Source organism: Tursiops truncatus, chromosome 2, assembly GCF_011762595.2.
Source record: "Tursiops truncatus isolate mTurTru1 chromosome 2, mTurTru1.mat.Y, whole genome shotgun sequence".
Taxonomy (NCBI): domain Eukaryota; kingdom Metazoa; phylum Chordata; class Mammalia; order Artiodactyla; family Delphinidae; genus Tursiops; species Tursiops truncatus.
Window position 1 is genome coordinate 118,618,765 of NC_047035.1, and position 19,294 is coordinate 118,638,058.

Genomic DNA, 19,294 nt, shown 5'->3' on the forward strand with positions numbered 1-19,294 from the left:
CTCCCCAGCTGTACAAAGGGTGCATGCACGGTCCCGCCGACCTCCCTTCAAGGAAAGTTGGAGGCCGGAGTAGGTCGGGAAGTGCAGAGGCCAGCCGCTGGGAGTCGACCCTAGGCAGTTGGCCGAAAAGAGCCAGTCCCGCCGGGTTGGTGCCGGCCCCGCCCCTGGGGTCTCTTCTGCCCCGCCCCATCCCCTTGTGGGCGTAGCTCACAGCTGCTACCCCCAAGCGGGCTTGGCTGGGCTCTCCCCGGGGTCCTAGTGCCCGCCGTCACCACGACTTCAAACCTCCGAGGCCGTGGGCACCGGCTCTCACTCGCCTGCCCGCGGCCGCCGGTGCCCGGGTAGTCCGACCGCTGAACTCGCCTCGGCTGCCTCTCCAGCCCCCGCCCGTCATGAGAAGCCCGCTCCCCTTGCTCCTTTTCTCCCTGGTTGCCCTTTGTGGGCGAGGTGAGTTCTCTTCGGGGAAGGAGGGAGGGACGCCTGGGTCGGCCAGAGCCCGGCTGGACTGGCCACAGGTGGGAAGGAAGGGAGGGTGTCGAGCACCCAGGGGAGTGGCCCGAGATTGTCCGGGACGAATGGGGGCGTGGGCGGGGCTAAGCCCACTCGCGGCAGCAGGGGCGGGTCAGGATGAGTGGGTCTGCGACGTTTGGGGTGGGGACCGCCTGTCCTCTGCGCGGCCGCCAGGGCCACCCTCCATATGGAGCGCCTTTGGGCTGGGCAGCGGGGCTGAGTGGTACCCGCCTGACAGGCAGCTCTGCTTAATCCCAGCGCTACTGTAGATAGGGAAACTTAGCCTGAGGGTGGAGGGTGGCGCTACCCAACTCGCCAGCCCAAGTGTGTTTGGGGGTGGATCTCCTAGAAACACACTTTTATGGCACCTCTGCCTCTGGTCACCCACTCCTAGCGGTTGGCCGGCCGGGGCAGCCAGCTTGGCTGAGTGCGGGGCTGGTGAAGTGGAGCCTGCCCCTCAGGAACCTGCAGACACCCAGAAGGGAAATCCAGTCAGCCCTTCCAAGGCGAGTCCAGATATGGTGAGGATTGTCTGCTCCCGGCCTCAGTCTCCCCACCTGAGTTCCAAGGACTCTTTCAGCTCCTTCCCTCCAGCCCAAGCTTGTCCTCCAAGCCCTAGTCAGCCTAGAGGACCAGGGCTATATCTTCCTTGGACAGAGACACACCACCAGGGGTGTTGGAGGTAAGGGGTAGGGGGACATATGAAGTTCCTATAGGGAAGCGGAGATCTCACCAAAGATGGTGTCTGCACTCCATGTGTGCATCCTGGATCTGTCACCACTTGCTCAGTGACCCTCTCTGGGCCTCAGTTTCCCTATCTGTTCTATGGGGATGATATGCCTTGACTACATACTTAGGGACTCAGATGTGAGTCAGTTGCAGTGTTTCTTAAGGACGGTCCTGGGGCCACCTGCATCAGAAACACCCACTACACATCCCCAGGGCCCCATCCTAGGCTCACAGGATCAGAATCTCCGGAAGTGGAGCCTGGGAATCTGCATTTATACCTGTATCCAGGTGATTCTTGCACATGATTGGAGAAGCCACTGATAATATATTGTGAGCTTTTCGTAACACGTAATAACCTCAACTTTTTGAAAAGAATCCATAGCTGCCTTTTAATAAATACAAATCTCTTGTTCCCTTCCTCAGTTAAGGACAAACATATGCCACTGAAAGTCACGCTGCCTTTCAGATGCCCGCTTGCCAAGATTCCACTGACCCTTGACTTTCTGTGGTTTGTATTCCAAACCAATAGGTATTGCCTTTCCATTTTACCCATATAGATTTTTACCATTAGCCCTGCTTTTTCAGACTGTACGCACACTCACACGTTTTAGGATTCCAGCCATGGCTTCCTCTCAGGCTGTTCGTTAACCCCTTACTGGTGGGGAGCAGTTTTTCCAGAGAAGGCCAAGGAAGGCAAGGCCCTGGACAGAGGCAGGGCGGGCCCACTCCTTCTCAGAATCACTGGGTCATGACTGACCCCTAGTGGTGGCCTCTTTGTGTAACTGTGCCGGCCCCAGGGCTGGGAGGTGACCCCCAACTGTGCCCTAGAAGCTTCCACCTCTTCTGGGCCACCCCTGTCATCTGGGGGTGAGAGGCCTGTTCCTTGTCTTTTGAACCCGGCAGGCCTCACAGGCATAAAGCAGTAGACTGAAAAGCCTAAACAAATATAGTTTGGAAACCCCTCTGCCCCCCATGCATGAATACAAGTACAAACACAGGCACAGGCATGAGTACACACTTGGCTGTGGACACCAACATGGCTTCTGCAGGGACAGGCTCCTTACGGGGAAGTTAGCAAGGGCGCGAAAGAAGACACAGGGGTTAGGGGAGGGCCTCTAACTGGCTCTGCCTCTGACTTGCTGGGACTCCTTGAGTAAGTTCCTCGCCCTCTTTGGTCTCAGTTTCCCCAGATAAGAAATAGAGAGTGGGCTAAATGGTCTAAGGTTTTCGGAACCTCTTTCTCTGGATCCCACAACTGGTCCTCAAGATGGGTGAGGGTCCCTGGGGGCCAGCTGAATGACTGAGAGGCAGGACAGGCCCGAAGGTGAGCAACCTGAGCATCCCAGGTGGGCTTGGAGCAGGAACAGAAGCCCCCGCAGCCTGCAGAGCAGCCCATGCCTCTCAGGAACCTAGGTACACCAGCCTCCTGGGGCTGCAGAGACGTGGGATCCAGCCTCCCCCAGCACTGCAGGGCTGGGGACCAGAAGCCTCAGATTCTGACCCGAGCTGTCCCAGACATGCTTGATGGACTTGGGCAAGTCATACCCTGCTGAAATGATGGGTCAACTCAAATATATATAATAAAGAGGGGCTATGGGAGAGACCCAGCTATAACCTGGGGCTACAGACTGGCTTCCAGGGGATTCAAGCGGCTGGCCTCTGGGAGGGGGTCCAGGGTATGAGAGGCAGGGCTCAGTATGTAGGCCAAGCATCCACAGGACCCCCTCTGGACAGCCTGGGGCAGGTTGGGGGAGGGACAGTGGGCAGCGGGTGCCCTGGGAGCATCTTTCACAGGCACTAAATGCTGCATTTGCTCCAGATAGGCAATGAGTTGGAAAGTGCATGGAGCAGGCAGGGTGGTGGCTGCTCTCCGTGGCCTCGTGTCCAGCCCAGCACCCACCCAGGAGTCCACCTCAGACTTGCTCTGTCAGGCAGTTCACACTCTGGGCCCTCTGGCCGCATCCAGAGGGTGGGATTTGGTAAAACAGAGTGAACTGGCCCCTCAGCGGAGGATGTAATCCCAGTCCTGGGCCTGGTGAGCCGGCAGACCCAACCCCACCTCCTCAGCCTCCCTTATTCCCTTATCCTTTACCCACTTCCTTGCCTGCCCCCCGACACTGTTTGCTCTGCACACCTGCATCTCTTCCCCTGTTCCTGGGGTCTCCTGCTCAGGTGTCCTTGACCTTCCTCTGAGGCTCCCTCTTTCCCAGGCCCCTCCCCAAACTGCCCTTACCTGACGTCAGCAGAGTGAACGATGGAGTTCCTGAACCTCCCCTTCACTCCCAGACGTGTGAGGGAGATGGGACAAAGACCCAAACGCCACATGGCAAGAGATCTGGGCTGTGAAAAGGGGCAGATCTGGGGCTGTGGGAGCTCAGTGGGGCTCCCGGCCAGGTCAGGCTCCTTGCGGGAGGCTGCGTTTGCTGGCTCGCAGGTATGGTTCTGAGCCCAGACCTCTCCTTTAAGCTCCAGACCAGGAGCCAACTGCCAGCTGGACCCCTCCATTTGGTGTCTCAAGGTACACCCTGAACGCTGTAGGGCCAAGTCTGATCCCAGCAAACTCCCCCTAGCCCAGGCCTTTGCTCTTTCAGTGAAAGCACCACCATCTCCCCAGCTCTGCACACAAACCCACGTTTGAATAATCTCTCTCCTCCACTACACAGGAGGCTCCCTGAGGGCAGGAGCCAGGGTTTTTGCTGGCTGTTACCCCCAGCGCATAACACAATGCCTGGCACAAGAAAGACTCTCAGATATTTGACGGCTGGTCGCCGGGGGGCTGTCCTGGCAGAAGAAAGAGTGTGCTTGAAGATTTAGAAGTGAGACAATGAAGGCCACATGGGGAAAGGAAAGCGGTATATATGGCCAAAATATACAGTACCTGGGCATAGAGGTGGAGAGGTAAGAAGAGATCAGGTTGAGGAAGAAATGCTGGTGCCAAGGGGCTTTGGATGCCAAGCCGGAACGTTTGGATTTGAATTCTGCCTACAGCTCTGAGAGGTTACGGGCAGGGATGGGCTCTGGTTCAGTAGCTGCAGGAAGACCACTCTGGCACTGAATGGGACATGATGGCAGGGGCAGAGTGGGGGTGGGGAGACCAGCAAGGAGGCTACTGGAAGAGCCTGGGGCAGGGTGGTGAGCCAGGACCAGGAGGGATGGAAAGGGGAGGACAGACTGAGAGATTTGGAAAGTAGAATAGACAGAACTGGGTGGCCCCTTGGATGAACCAAGGAAAGGGTCAAAACAGATGCCCAGGTTTTGGACTAGATGTCTAGAGTGTGGGGTGCCATTCATTGCTAGACGGAACAGGAGGAGGAAGATGTAGGGCGTGGGAGGAGAGGGCTGAGCTCTGTCTTGGGTAGATTTAATTTGAAGTCTCCAAGGAGAGGCAGGCCTGGCAGCCCCTTAGCTGCTCCAGCTGGCCCGGAGGGCACTTGTGCTCTCCGGCCCTCGCAGCTCTCCCTTTCACTGCCATCAGCTGGATGAGGACCCAGCAGATCTGACTATGTGTTTTCCCAGGGCACTGCCGCGTGGCCAACGCGGAGGAGAAGCTCATGGATGACCTCCTGAACAAAACCCGCTACAACAACCTGATCCGCCCAGCCACCAGCTCCTCAGAGCTCATCTCCATCCAGCTGCAGCTCTCCCTGGCGCAGCTCATCAGTGTGGTAGGTACAGGGGGCAGCTGCGCCTTCCCCACGGCTGGACACAGTATGCTACGTGCTCCTTATATGCATGCCCCCCTCAGAGCTGCTTCCAGGGGCAGGGCTCCAAACCTGTGCGTGGGGATGTGGAAAGGGCCACAGGGAAGATTAGCAATGAGCCATGGTTCCCTCAGGCACCTTCCTCAGCACTCCCTACGAGGCCCCACATCCACACATCAAGACCTGACAACCCTACTTTTGCACTCTGTAATCCATTCTTCATTTCCATACCTGCAGTGATCGCCCTCATTTACCCAGACCCTCAGTTGGCTAGACCGATGCAGCAGCTGCCTCTGGCCCTGTCCCTACACCTGGGCCTCTGTACCCATCGGTTTCTGTACCTAGTTCCTATCTCCCCCCAGTAGGTAGCGGGTATGTGAGGTCATCTGTTGAGCAGACTGGGGGAGATGATAGGGTAGAAGGAGGAGAAGCTTATGGCCATGTTGGAGGCCCACCTTGTCTATGGCAGGCCCATTGGCGGGCTACCCAGTGGACATTCCTGCCTCACAACTTCTTTGTTAATAAAACTATGACTTGATATTGGATACTCATGAACTTCATGGGCCCTTCTCCGGCCTCCTTGCCACGTATGGTTAAGTCGTAGCTAACCATGGTAATTCTATTCCTCCAGCCAATAATTAGTTAAGGCTTAGGCAAGAGCTGTAGCCCTGGCACTGGGATGTAGGGGCTGCCTAAAAGGGCGGGGCATCTCTGGGAAAGTTTTCCTTATACTCAAAAAGGGACCCAAGAAAAGATTTGCCATTTCCTGCCATAGACATTGTCATGTGAAGGTTTTATATTTGGAACTATGGCCTCCATCTTATGATTGTGGGGGAAAAACAGGAGAATCAGAGTCCTAACATCACTGTCAACAACCTAGAATCCCGACATCATTGAATTACTGCATTAACCAACGCTGAAATGATTGGCCTGCTCTCTTATGTGATATAACAGATGTCCTTATTGTTTTAGCCGCTCGTAGTTGGATGTTTTGTGGAACATCCAGCTATGCTTGAAGCCAAAGCATTTTAACTGGTTCTGGGATATGGATTGGCAGGTGACTCCAAACTGGGAAACTAGAGTGCACAAAGTGGGCAGGATATCCCTAGCAAAGAGAAGAGCACGTGCAAAGGCACAGACGGCATTTCTGGAATGAAAGAATCATGACTTAGAGGCCAAGTCAGGGGTCTCAAAGTTTAGACAAATTCCTTAATTTATGCATATGGAAAAAGATCAGATGAACAACCTAGGACCTGGTCCAGGAGTTCTGGCGATGCCAGAAGTAGATCCCAAATTGCCTGACTCCCAGCCCTGCACACTGACTGGCCACTCCTTTTCCCGAGACCTTGCCAGCACACTGGAAATCCACCGTGCCTCGCCTCCTGAGCCTTGGGAAGCCAACCAATGCGGCTCAGCCTCCTCTGGTCTGGTGGCTGCCTCCTTACTGCCACCCTCTCTCTCTAGCACACTCAGCCCTCACAAACCCAGCCCCTCCAACCTACAGCCCTCACTGAAGGCTTTGGCCAGATTAATGGCTGGCTTCCTCCCCTGGGAGGAAGCACAGCCCAAGAATGGGGGAGGGGTGAAAAGCCTGTGCTCTCTGTCCCTCTCCCCTCCGAAGGCCAACTGGAAGGAATAAGTGCTTCCAGCCAGGCCACTCCCAGGCTGGTGTCTGAGTGTTATTGTCCAGCCAAAGGCTTTTTGCTTAATGGAGTGAGCCCAGCTGCAGCCTTGCAGCTGCTGCCTTGCAGCTGCTGCCCTGGTGAGGGGGAACAGGAAGGCAGCTCTCTAGCCACACTTCCAGGCTAAGGCTGCCCCTGCCAGATCTGCTCTGTGGTCCCTGTGGGATAACAGAAGTTACCAGAAGGAGGAGGGCACACAGCCTCCAGCCCCATGCCTATGAGTGTAGCACTGTGAGCTGTCATAATCCTGAAAGCTGTGTACAGAACAAATATGAGGTTTGGGGGGTTATTTTTCCTTTTGTATTTCAGGGTTTGGTTTTCAAGGAGGAAGGGTTATGGGCATAACCAGTTTAAAGATGGAAGTTTCTAGGGAGCAGGCAGGGAGTTTGTGCTGTGTAAGGCCAGCAAGCCTTCAGAAGCAGCTCTTTGGGAAGGCCAGGACTGCCTTTGGGAAGGCAGCTGTGGGGGAGTAAAGGGGACTAAGGCACTGGAATAAAGAAGGAGAGAATTTTCTGGGTGGCAGAAATGTTCTATACCTTGAAAGGAGGTGGGTTACCTGAATAATGCATTGTTAAAACTGATCAAACTGTACCCTTAAGATCTATGCATTTCACTGTCTGTGAATTGTACCTCAACTTCACTGTATGTAAATTGTACCTCAACTTTAAAAAAAATATTTTTTAAGACAGATGAAGGTTTTCAACTTTCTGTAATGACAGAGTATCTTGTTGCAGATTAACTTTTCCACAAGAACAATTAGAAAAGGGGGACAAAAATGCCTGTCCTACCCCAAATCTGTTTGAAGGTCTTAGAGAGCTTAGCCAGGACTTGAAGGACCAGGATCCAGGAGGTGACCCTGATAGCTTCTGGTGCTTTTCCTGTTGTTTGATGATTGGTAAACAGTATAGAGCCAAGGGGCTAGGGAGCTGAGTACAGAGTGGTGGCTAAGAGGCTGGGAAGCCTAGCTGAATGCTTGGCACTCTTACAGGGCTAGGATGACACAAATTGGAATTGGAGCCCCACTAAGGAGGTGAGGACCTTGCAAGGAGCATCGCTAAGAGTCAAAATGAATCAAGAACAGACCAGCCCTCACAAAAACTAAAACCTGCTTTGAACCAGCTCAGTCACAGACTAGATGAAGGTGATCTGTCCTTCCTCTAACTGCCTGCCATAAAGCCAAAGTCAGTCGTCCCTGGAGGCAGATAAAGTCAGATAAAAACTTACTAGGCAGGCAATAAGACAAGACTAAATAAGAAAAAACGAAGAGAGAAAAGAAGAGAAACAGACACACAAATGATTCAAATATTGGCGTCATCAGACGTAGACTTTTAAATAACTACCGTTAAGATGGTAAAACTTATATGTATTTTACCACTATTAAAAATAAACAAAATAGGGCTTCCCTGGTGGCGCAGTGGTTGAGAGTCCGCCTGCTGATGCAGGGGACACGGGTTTGTGCCCCGGTCTGGGAAGGTCCCACATGCCACAGAGCAGCTGGGCCCATGAGCCATGGCCGCTGAGCCTGCGCATCCGGAGCCTGTGCTCCGCAATGGGAGAGGCCACAACAGTGAGAGGCCCGCGTACCGCAAATAAATAAATAAAATAAATAAACATTCTTAAAATGCGATGCATTAATATGTTCAAGAAACTTATAATGATGGAGGTTAAAATTTATTAGATGGGTTTAATAGCAGATTGGTCATAGCAGAAGAGAAAGTTAATGAACAGGAAGAGAGGTCAAATGAAAATATCTAGACAAATTATAGAAAAAAGAAAGGAAAATACAGAAAAGAAGATAATATGATACAGGATAAAAATGTCAGGTCTAATGTGTATTTGGAGTTCCAGAAAGAATGGGAATAAAAATAAGAAGCAAAGGTTGAAGTGATACTGACTGAGAATTTTCCAAAACTAACTAAAGACATTAAGCTACACATGCAAGAGGCTCTGTGAACCCTATGAGGGGTAAATACAAAGAAAATCATACCCAGGTACATCATACTCAAACTCCTGACAACCAAAGAAAAAGAAAATCTTAAAAGCAGTCGGGGGAAACAAAAGTCAGAAGCAACAATAAAACTAACAGCTGAAAATGGAAGCCAGAAAATTGAATGACATTTTTTAAGTGCTGCAAGAAAACACTGCAAACCTAGAAATATACCACCAGTAAAAATATAATTAAAAATGAAGGTGACGGGCTTCCCTGGTGGCGCAGTGGTTGAGAGTCCACCTGCCGATGCAGGGGACAAGGGTTCGTGCCCCGGTCCTGGAAGATCCCACATGCCGTGAAGCGGCTGGGCCCGTGAGCCATGGCCGCTGAGCCTGCGCGTCCAGAGCCTGTGCTCTGCAACGGGAGAAGCCACAACAGTGAGAGGCCCACATACCGCAAAAACAAAAACCAAAAAACAAAAAACAAAAAAAACAAAAAAAAAATGAAGGTGAGGGCTTCCCTGGTGGCACAGTGGTTAAGAATCTGCCTACCAATGCAAGGGACACGGGTTCGAGCTCTGGCCTGGGAAGATCCCACATGCCATGGAGCAACTAAGCCTGTGGGCCACAACTACTGAGCCTGAGCTCTAGAGCCCGCAAGCCACAACTACTGAGCCCACGTGCCACAACTACTGAAGCCTGTGCACCTAGAGCCTGTGCTCTACAACAAGAGAAGCCACGACAATGAGAAGCCCTCACACCACAACGAAGAGTAGCCCCCACTCACCGCAACTAGAGAAAGCCTGCACACAGCAACGAAGACCCAACACAGCCATAAATAAATAACTAAATTTATTTATTTAAAAAAAAAAGGAAGGTGAAATAAAGATGTTTTCAGGAGAGAGAGAGAAAGAATTTAATACAAGAAGACCCAATACGGAAAATGATCCCAGATGGAAATATAGAAATGTAGGAAAGAATGAAGCACAACAGAAAGGGTAAATATATGGGTGAATTTGAATTGATATTGACAGTATAAGAAAACAGAAAAAAATATCTTGCAAGGTTTTAATTATATGTAGAATTAGATACATGACAATAACCCAAAAGTAAGGAGGGGGTAGATAAAATTGAAATGTTCTAAAGTTCTTGCCTTGTTCTGGAAGTGATGAAAGAACTAATTTATATTAGATGCTAAAAAGTCAAGTATATGCATATTGCAGACTCCAGAGTAACTACCTAAAGAAGAGTCACATTAATATCGGGAGAAATGGGTAATAAAATCGTTAATCCAAAATAAGGCAAGAAAAGAGAGAAGAGAATAAACAGAAAACAGATGGTAGGTTTAAACCCAAATTTATCAGTAACTACACTGAATGTAAATGGCCTAAATACTCTAATTAAAACAAGACATTTGGGGTTGGGGGAAGACAATTGGCATGCATCCTCTCTTTCCTCTTCCCATCTACCCCTCAACAGTCTGGAATGTGGGTGTAATGACTGGAGCTGCAGCAGTCATTGTGGACCATGCAGATGAGAGCCACACTCTAGGCGTGGTAGAGAAGAAATCTGGAAGGAACCTGGGTCCCTAATTTGTAGAGCAAAGCCACCATATTACAGGTATACCTCAGAGATACTGCAGGTTTGGTTTCAGACCACCGCAACACAGTGAATATCACCATAAAGCAAGTCACATGATTTTTTTTGGTTTCCCAGTGCATATAAAACCTATGTTTACACTATGCTGTAGTCTATTCAGTGTGCAATAGCATTATGTCTAAAAAACAATGTACATAACTTAAGTTTAAAACACTTTATTGCTAAAAAATGCTAACCATCATCTGAGCCTTCAGTGAGTTATAATATTTTGCAGTAGTAACATCAAAGATACTGATCACAGATCACTGTAACAAATACAGTAATAATGAAAAAGTTTAAAATATTCCAAAAATTACCAAAATGTGACACAGAGGCACGAAGTAAGCAAGTGCTGTTGGAAAAACGGTGCCAATAGATGCTCCACACAGAGTTGCCACAAAACTCTGATTTTGAAAAAATGCCGTATCTGTGAAGCACAATAAAACGAGGTATGCCTGTACGTCCAAACTGTTACAAGACAGAAATAAACTTATTTAAGGCAGTGTTACTCTGGCTCTCTGTGACTGGCAACTGAACCTTTTTCTACTGATATGATTACCTAGTTAAAGGAAGTGATTCCCAAGCTGATATCAAGATGCTGGAAGTTATCTTGGTGAAGAGGAGGCAGGGAAATTGGTACAGACGGAGAGCACAAGACACATTTGGAGAACTAAAGAAGGCCAGGGCGGATGGCGGGGGAAGGGCATAGAATAAAGGTGAAATGAAGCCAGGAAAGTTGGCAAGACCTTGCAGACCCTGTGAAGGAGCTGGATTTTTATTTTATATGTGAAGGAAGCCACAGAAGTGACCTAAGTAAAAATAGGATTAAGGGGGAAATGGCAGGAACTTTGGAAGTTTCTTCTGGCTGCAGAGGAAGAATAGATGTGTGTCTGTATGGGGTATGTGTGCAGAGTGGTCATAGACCAGTTGGGAGGGCCTTGCAGTGGTTCAGGTGAGAGATGGATTATGGTGGCCTGGATTATTGTGGTAGGATTCTTATATTCTTCAGAAAATATTTATTTCACATCTGATACATCCCAGATACCCTTCTAGGTGCTGTCTGCCCTCAAGGAACTTAGATGCTAGTAGGAGGTGGCATATAATACACAAATAGAGGTGGCCAGCGGTGATAAGAGCTATAAAGAAAAATGAAGCAGGGGTGACGCAGTGGTTAAGAATCCGCCTGCCAACGCAGAGGACATGGTCCGGGAAGATACCACATGCCGCGGAGCGACTAAGCCCGTGTGCCACAACTACTGAGCCTGTGCTCTAGAGCCCGCGAGCCACAACTACTGCAGCCCGCATGCCTAGAGCCTGTGCTCTGCAACAAAGAGAAGCCACCAAAATGAGAATCCCGCACGCTGCAACCAAGAGTAGCCCCTGCTCGCCACAACTAGAGAAAGCCTGTGCACAGCAACGAAGACCCAATGCAGCCAAAAAATTAATTAATTAATTATTTTAAAAAAAGAAGAAAAATGAAGCAGGGAGAGAGGGGAACGGGGTGCTATTTTATGTAGAAAGGTCAGGGAAGACCTGAAGAAGGTGAGGAAGTCAGCTGTGTGGATTTCCAGGAAGAGAGAATAACATGTGCAAAGGCAGAAGCAAAGAGACATGTATAGCCGAAGTGGGATTAGCAAACAGGAAAGTGTTGAGGTAAGAGGTACTAGAGCTAATAGGGATGGAGGTGGGGGAGGGGGGCAGATCATGGATGTCCTTGTAGGCCCTGGGCAGAACTTTGGCTTTCACTTTAGATGAGATGGGAGGGGAGTGGAGGGTTTCAGCAGAGAGATGTAGTCTGAGGAGCTGAGATTTTAAAAGGATTACCCACATTGCTCTATAGAGAATAGACTAAAGGCAGGCCAAGGCAGAGCAGGAAGGCCAGTTGGGAGGCTACTGCAACAGTCCAGGTAACAGATGATGGTGGCAGAGGAGATGGGGAGAAGCAGACAAATTTGAGACTCATGTAGGCGGTACAACCTACAGGACTTACGGATGGATCAGAGAGCAAGGGATCAGGGCCGACTGCCAGGTTTCTGGCTTGTGGAATTGTATGGCTGGGGGATGCCATTCACTGAGATGGCAGTGCCAGTGGAGGCCCAGGTCTGGGTGAAGATCATGAGGTTTGTCGCAGGCATGTCGGGTGGGAAATACGTCTGAGCCCTCCGAGGATGTTAAGTTGGTGGTTGGTCACATGGCCCTGGAGCTCGGAGACTTTTGCTTGATAAAGTGTGGTCTATCACCTCCTAACAGGTGAACTGATAACCTCATTTCCCTCCCCAGAATGAGCGAGAACAGATCATGACCACCAACGTCTGGCTGAAACAGGTAAGTGCCCTGCAGGGTCCCCAGCCCAAGGAGGCGTTTTCTCCAGGGCTGCCCCTTGGCGGCGAGGGACCTACAAGTGACGGGGCCTTGCCTGTCTGCTCAGGAATGGATAGACTACCGCCTGGCCTGGAACAGCTCCCGCTATGAGGGTGTGAACATCCTGAGGATCCCCGCAAAGCGCGTCTGGCTGCCTGACATCGTGCTTTACAACAAGTTAAGTGGCAGGGCTGGCCAAGGTGGTGAGGGCCAGGCCTCCAGCCCTGTGCTTCACCCCGACTTCCAAGCGGTCAGGCTGCAAGAGGAATTAGAGATGAGCAGAGCCAGCACCCTCGGTTACAGATGGGGAATTGGAGGCCAGAGATGGGGAGGGCCTTGCGACTCACTCAGGCACAGCTGGGACCAGGGCCACCATCCTGACCCCAAGTCCAGTGCTCTTTCTGTCCTCCATACTGTCCTCTTTCTTTCTAAACTTGCTTTTTAATTTATTTATTTATTTTTGGCTCTTCGTTTCTGTGCGAGGGCTTTCTCTAGTTGCGGCAAGCGGGGGCCACCCTTCATCGCGGTGCGCGGGCCTCTCACTATCGCAGCCTCTCTTGTTGCGGAGCATAGGCTCCAGACACGCGGGCTCAGTAGTTGTGGCTCACGGGCCTAGTTGCTCCGCGGCATGTGGGATCTTCCCAGACCAGGGCTCGAACCCGTGTCCCCTGCATTGGCAGGCAGATTCTCAACCACTGCGCCACCAGGGAAGCCCCATACTGTCCTCTTTCTGACCTTCGGTTGCTTTGTCAATGTTGGGTGTTGGTAGCATTGACTTGATATGCATAAATATCTCAGGTAGGTGGAGAGGGATAAAGAGACTTCCCAGGTCGCAGTTGTACCAGCAGAAGCGAGAAATGATTAGGAGTAGGTGATCTAAGGACAGAAAGACCTGACTTCAAATCTTAGCTGTACTGCTTACTAGTTTTCTGACCTTGAAGAGGACAACTAACTTCTCTGAGCCTTGTTTTTCCCATCTGTAAAATGGGGATGATAATAATATCTACCTCATTGGACTGTTGTGAGGCTTAAACGAGCAAATCTATGTAAAGCCTTCACGCTGTTTCGTGGCAGGGCTCTCGCCGCCAGGCAGTTGCCAAGTAAAGCAGGCCTTTCCAGTGAGGGCATGGGGGTTTGGAAGAGTGATTAGTGAGAAATAATCCTGCAGGGCTCTTTGGCGAGTTCTAAGAACAGCCAGGCATCATCTATGGATTTCATGATATTCTCCTCCATGCCCTGTCCCCACCCCCAGTGCCGACGGTACCTACGAGGTGTCTCTCTATACCAATGTGGTGGTCCGCTCCAATGGCAGCATCATGTGGCTGCCCCCTGCCATCTACAAGAGTGCCTGCAAGATCGAGGTGAAGCACTTCCCCTTTGACCAGCAGAACTGCACCCTCAAGTTCCGCTCTTGGACCTACGACCACACAGAGATCGACATGGTCCTCAAGTCACCCACGGCCAGCATGGATGACTTCACCCCCAGTGGCGAATGGGACATAGTTGCCCTCCCTGGGCGAAGGACGGTGAACCCACAGGACCCCAGCTACGTGGACGTGACTTACGACTTCATCATCAAGCGCAAGCCGCTCTTCTACACCATCAACCTCATCATCCCCTGCGTGCTCATCACCTCCCTGGCCATCCTCGTCTTCTACCTGCCCTCCGACTGCGGCGAGAAGATGACGCTGTGCATCTCCGTGCTGCTGGCGCTCACCGTCTTCCTGCTGCTCATCTCCAAGATCGTGCCGCCCACCTCCCTCGACGTGCCGCTCATCGGCAAATACCTCATGTTCACCATGGTGCTGGTTACCTTCTCCATCGTCACCAGCGTCTGTGTGCTCAACGTGCACCACCGCTCACCCAGCACACACACCATGGCGCCCTGGGTCAAGCGCTGCTTCCTACACAAGCTGCCCACTTTCCTTTTCATGAAGCGCCCTGACAGCAGCCCCTCCAGGGCCCCCCAGCCCAGCCAGGCTCACCTGACCAAGTCCAAGGCCGCCACCACCGCCTCGGCCATGGGCCCCACCAGCTCCTCCAACCTCTACGGGAACTCCACGTACTTTGTGAACCCTGCCTCTGCAGTTCCCAAGTCTCCGGCCGGCTCTGACTCAGCGGGTATCCCCAGGGATTTCCGGCTGAGGTCTTCTGGGAGGTTCAAGCAGGATGTGCAGGAGGCTTTAGAGGGTGTCAGCTTCATTGCCCAGCACATGAAGAGTGACGATCAGGACCAGAGTGTAAGTTGCTAGCCCAGCCCCCAACACCCGCCCAATGGAAGAGGCTGGGATAATATAGTCAGTTTCCCATTTCCTGAAGTTAATTCATGAGACAAGGGTTCTCAAACTCTTTGTTTGAATAAGGGATCCAAGACTGAAATGAGTTTTATTCTAGTTTCGTGCACCGAGGGATAGGAAGGAAGCACAAGTGATGCTTTTTGGTTTGTTGTGGGTTCCCCAAAAGCAGAGCCTGATGTAAGCACCTGGGCAGAGGGAGTTTTTTTGAGAAGTGATCCCCAGGAAGCACAGTGAGGAAGTGGAGAAAGTGAGACAGGGAAAGGCGGAAAGCCAATGTCGGTATCAGTGAGCAGGATACTGCCATGGGCTCTGGAGGCCAGTCCAGTCAGAGAGCCTCTGCGGAAGCCGGAAGCATGGAAGCAACTCTCAGAATCATCCCCCAGGAGGGAGGAGGGTATTTGCCCATTAGCTCCCATCCCCAAGGCTCTAGTAACCTTGGGGGCATTAACTCCCCTGCACTTCCTGGTTTTGCCAGCTGGTTGTGGAGCAAGCAGTTTTGGTGCTAGAGAAAGCCCTGGGGCAGAGAAGAGAGGAGAAGCAAGCAGATAGTGGAAGGCTGCCGTGGGCTGGAAAATAATTCTGCAGCCTTTAGGGACGCAGGTGGGCCAGGGCACCAAGGGCATATGCTCCCATCCTTGTCAGGCTTGCCAAGAAGCCATACAAACATTTATAACTCTTAGGAGTATAGAACCATCCATTTAAATATTATTGCTACCAGGATAATAAATTATCAAGTACAATTACAGATTTCTAAAAAGAGGTTAAGTTTACTTCCACAGGGCAAAGCCGTGAGCTCTAGAGTTTAGGTGTCTTGACTGATTCCTTTGAAGTTAATGCTTCAAAGGACAATTTTATAACTAAACACAGAACGTGATGGTACGGTTAGACATTTTCACACACATTTCCAGACTGGGCTGGAGAACAAATTTCAGACTCTTGGGAATGTTCGCATTCTAACACCTTATCAAATCAGATTCTTTGAACAGGTTTTTACGCCACAACAAGCAGCTGCACGTGAAAAAGAGAGCATCGCCTTGTTCTTACCTTTCTGTGATTCCTTTTCACTAGCCACATTCTCAAGGGAAAGCACGGGGATTCCATTATTTAGTGCCAAGAGAAAAGAGCAGGGTGGAAAAGCTCCAAAATTACACTGTGAAAAAAAGAAAGAATTGCTAACAAGCGGAATATGGGACACAAGTTCTTCTACACCCTTGTCCTCAGAGTGTGGTCCTTGGACCAGCAGCACCGGTCTCACCTGGGAGCTGTTTAGAAATGCTGCATCTCAGGCCCCACCCCAGACCTGCTGGCTCAGCAGCTACATTTTCACCAGATCCCCAGGGGGTTCCTAGGCTCTGTCCAGTTTGAGAAGCACAGCTCTATAGGATTATCAGATTTCACTTTCTAAAAAATTAATTTAGTTATGCTTGCTTTAGTTCAGAACCATTCAGTAGCTCAGTATCACCTAATTCATTGACTCCCAAATATTAATATACAGACTGGGGCCCTCCTGGGTAATTAGGAACCACTTGGGCAACTTTTCAAAATACAGCTTTGGGGCCACCTGTTCTGACTGAGCTGGGATCTCTGTGGGAGGTGGTCCAGCAGCTGCATTTTCACCAGATCCCCGCTGGTTCCTGTGCATATGCAGGTTGAGAAACTGGTCTCCTGCAGCCCTGGCTGAGCCACCCGCATCCCGAGCTCTCTCTTCTAAAGGTCTCACCACCCCCTAGACACTCACAGGCCTCTGCCTCTTTCTAACTCAATTAATTAAAAGCATTTTGTGGGAAGGAGCCAGGCAGGGCCCACAGTTATTATATTTGCCAGTGTTCATTGAGCTCCAACCACACATCAGGCACTCTACCAGGAAGTGACATACGTTACTGCTAATTCTGCCAGGAACCTGTGAAGTGTCATTTACTTGGATCCCGATTCTACAATAGAAAAAAAATCTAGGCCCAGAGAGGCTCATTAACTTGCCCAAGGTCACACAGCTGGCACAGAGCAGAGCCAAGCTCCATACACAGATCTTTCTGATGTCATTAACATTCCTTGCCCTTCGCAGTGCCTTGCCCTGAACTGACACACATGGGGGCCTTACTGGTTGATCGACTTTCTCATGTCTAGCTGGAGAGAAGAGGCTTTCTTCCCTTCCAGAGCATGCCCGCCCCTAAGCCAGCCTGGGCTGTTTCTCATCTTCAGCACTTTCACCCTCCCTGGTGATTAACTGGTCACTATAAATAGCACAAAAATATAAAAAGAGGGGAAAAGGAGCGTACACACACTCACGCACACACGCGCGTGCACACACACACGGTTGTTTGCAATTAGGGCTGTCATAAAGAAACCCAAGCGTGCCGTGTGGAAAGTGGGCGGTGCCTGCTGCATCTAGGAAACAGACAGCAGCTGTGTTTGGCTGGGGGTGTGTTTGGTGGGGCTGGTTGAGCAGGGATCATCCTGGAGGGGAGATGCACACCACTGACCAGGGCTCTGACAAATTGGGTCACTGACATCGCTTGCCCATTGCTGCCTGAATTTCCAGCTCCAGAGCCCCTGCTGAGTTCTGCTGATGCAGCCATTCTCCACCAGGACAAGTACGCATGCAGAAGGATCCAGACAGGCTGGGGTGTGCAAGCGGGTGAGGGGAAGGGAGACCAGAATGCTGGGTCTCTCTGGGGGCATCTCCCCCAGGCCAAGGAGGCAGGCACGTCTGTGGTGGCGTCTCAGGAGGCTAGCCATGTTTCTGCCAATCCTATACCCCACACCTGGGCCTGAGAAGATGGGGGAAGGAGGTGGAGAGAAACCCAGATGATGTGGAAGGAGGCTGGGTCTTAATTACAGGAACTAGCAGACACTGCCATTAATGGAACTGAGCAAATTAAACAGGATTTCCAGGTGTCCTGCGGGTCCCATTGCCCAACCCCCTCTCAGCTAGGTGCACCTCAAGTCTTCCTTTGGGCAAAGCCAGCTCAGGCAGGGGCTTGGGGTGAAAAGGAGAGCAGGGGCCTTGTGATCCTCAGGTTTCATTCCCCTTATTTATAATCCAGTTTGGTTTCGAATCACATATGTGGCGTTAATAACCCCTTCCATTCCTAACCTTCCCATACAGCCTGGTTCCCAGTGGCTCCCTGATGCCATGCAGGGTGGGTAGGGGTGGACTGAGGACCCGAGAAGCACCCAGGTACCCAGCTGAAAGACCAGCCTCAGACTCAGAACTTACCACTCCACGTTCTAAGTGGCCTATGGGGTCCCTGGCCAGATAGTGAGGCCCCAGCTTGGGGAAGGAGGGAAAGCAGGGAGGACCTCCGCGCTCGGTGCCTGTAACCGGCCCCTCTGTCTGCCCACAGGTCATTGAGGACTGGAAGTACGTGGCCATGGTGGTGGACCGGCTGTTCCTGTGGGTGTTCGTGGTTGTGTGTGTGCTCGGCACTGTGGGGCTCTTCCTACCTCCCCTCTTCCAGACCCACACACCTTCTGAAGGGCCCTAGGCTGCCCTGCCTGTCTGAGGCCCCCAGGATGTGGGGTGAGATGACGTGAGTGGCCAGACGGACAGTCTGCTGCTTCCTTCTGGGTCACGGCTGATGAGGCCCTAAATAAATGAGTCTGTCAGCCATCAGCCCCATCAAACAGCCATGGTCATGGGAGGGGCAAGGATGGGGGGGCCTGGACCGTCCTCTCTGAAGGCCTTGGAGGAACCCCAGGAAACCCGCTGCAGGAGGGTCCTTGGACACCTTAATTCCGGCTTGGCTTCCTTCCCTGCAGCAGGCACTGGGGATAAAGATGCGTGTAGCACCGGCACCCACAGTGTGCCAGGCATCTGACCTGCATGCCGGCTTACCTCTCACTCCATCTCCCTGCACTCCTCCTCGTCCACTAGGTTCACTGGCCTTCTTTTAGTCCCTCACATGCTTCAAGATCTTCCCAGCTTAGAGCCTCTGCCTTTGCTGTACTTTCTACCCAAACCTTCTTCCCCAGATGTCTCATAAGCTCTTCCCACGGCTGCATCATTCAGGGCTCTGCTCCGATCCATCATTTGTCCAATGTCACCTACCCCAGGGGCCTTCCCCAGTCACTCATCCCAAAGCATTCTCCCCACAGCCACGTTACCCCGACACCTTCCTCCAGCAGCCCTCGGTACCCGAGACTCTCATCCGCTAGAGTGTGAGCTCCGTGAGAGCAGGGACCTGGCCCTTCGTGTTCGCTGCGGTATCCTCAGGGCCTAGGACAGAGCTCGGCCCATAGTAGGTGCTCAATAAATGTTTGTTGAATGAAGACATGGCTCCTATCCCTCCTTCAATCTCAGATTCCCCCTCCCCTCAGCAGCTTTCCCTTGTTCCCCACCTGAAAGGAATGGCTCTCTCCTCCATGCTCCGCGGCCCTGGTCATGTTCTGCTTTTTATCCCGGCTGGGTCAGGTGTGTCTCCCTCACACATGCTCTGATTGGTTTCCC

General features: G+C 51.5%; 1 protein-coding gene across 1 annotated transcript; it reads left to right on the forward strand.

The window, feature by feature from the left end:
• Positions 1 to 277: 277 nt before the first annotated feature.
• On the forward strand, positions 278 to 19,167 carry CHRNB4 (cholinergic receptor nicotinic beta 4 subunit). Its single transcript, XM_004327545.4, has 6 exons — positions 278 to 447; positions 4,756 to 4,904; positions 12,470 to 12,514; positions 12,618 to 12,727; positions 13,803 to 14,790; positions 18,192 to 19,167. The coding sequence occupies exons 1-6, from the start codon at positions 393 to 395 to the stop codon at positions 18,330 to 18,332; spliced, it is 1,488 nt and encodes a 495-aa protein (XP_004327593.2). The 5' UTR covers positions 278 to 392; the 3' UTR covers positions 18,333 to 19,167.
• The last annotated feature ends 127 nt before the right edge of the window (positions 19,168 to 19,294 follow it).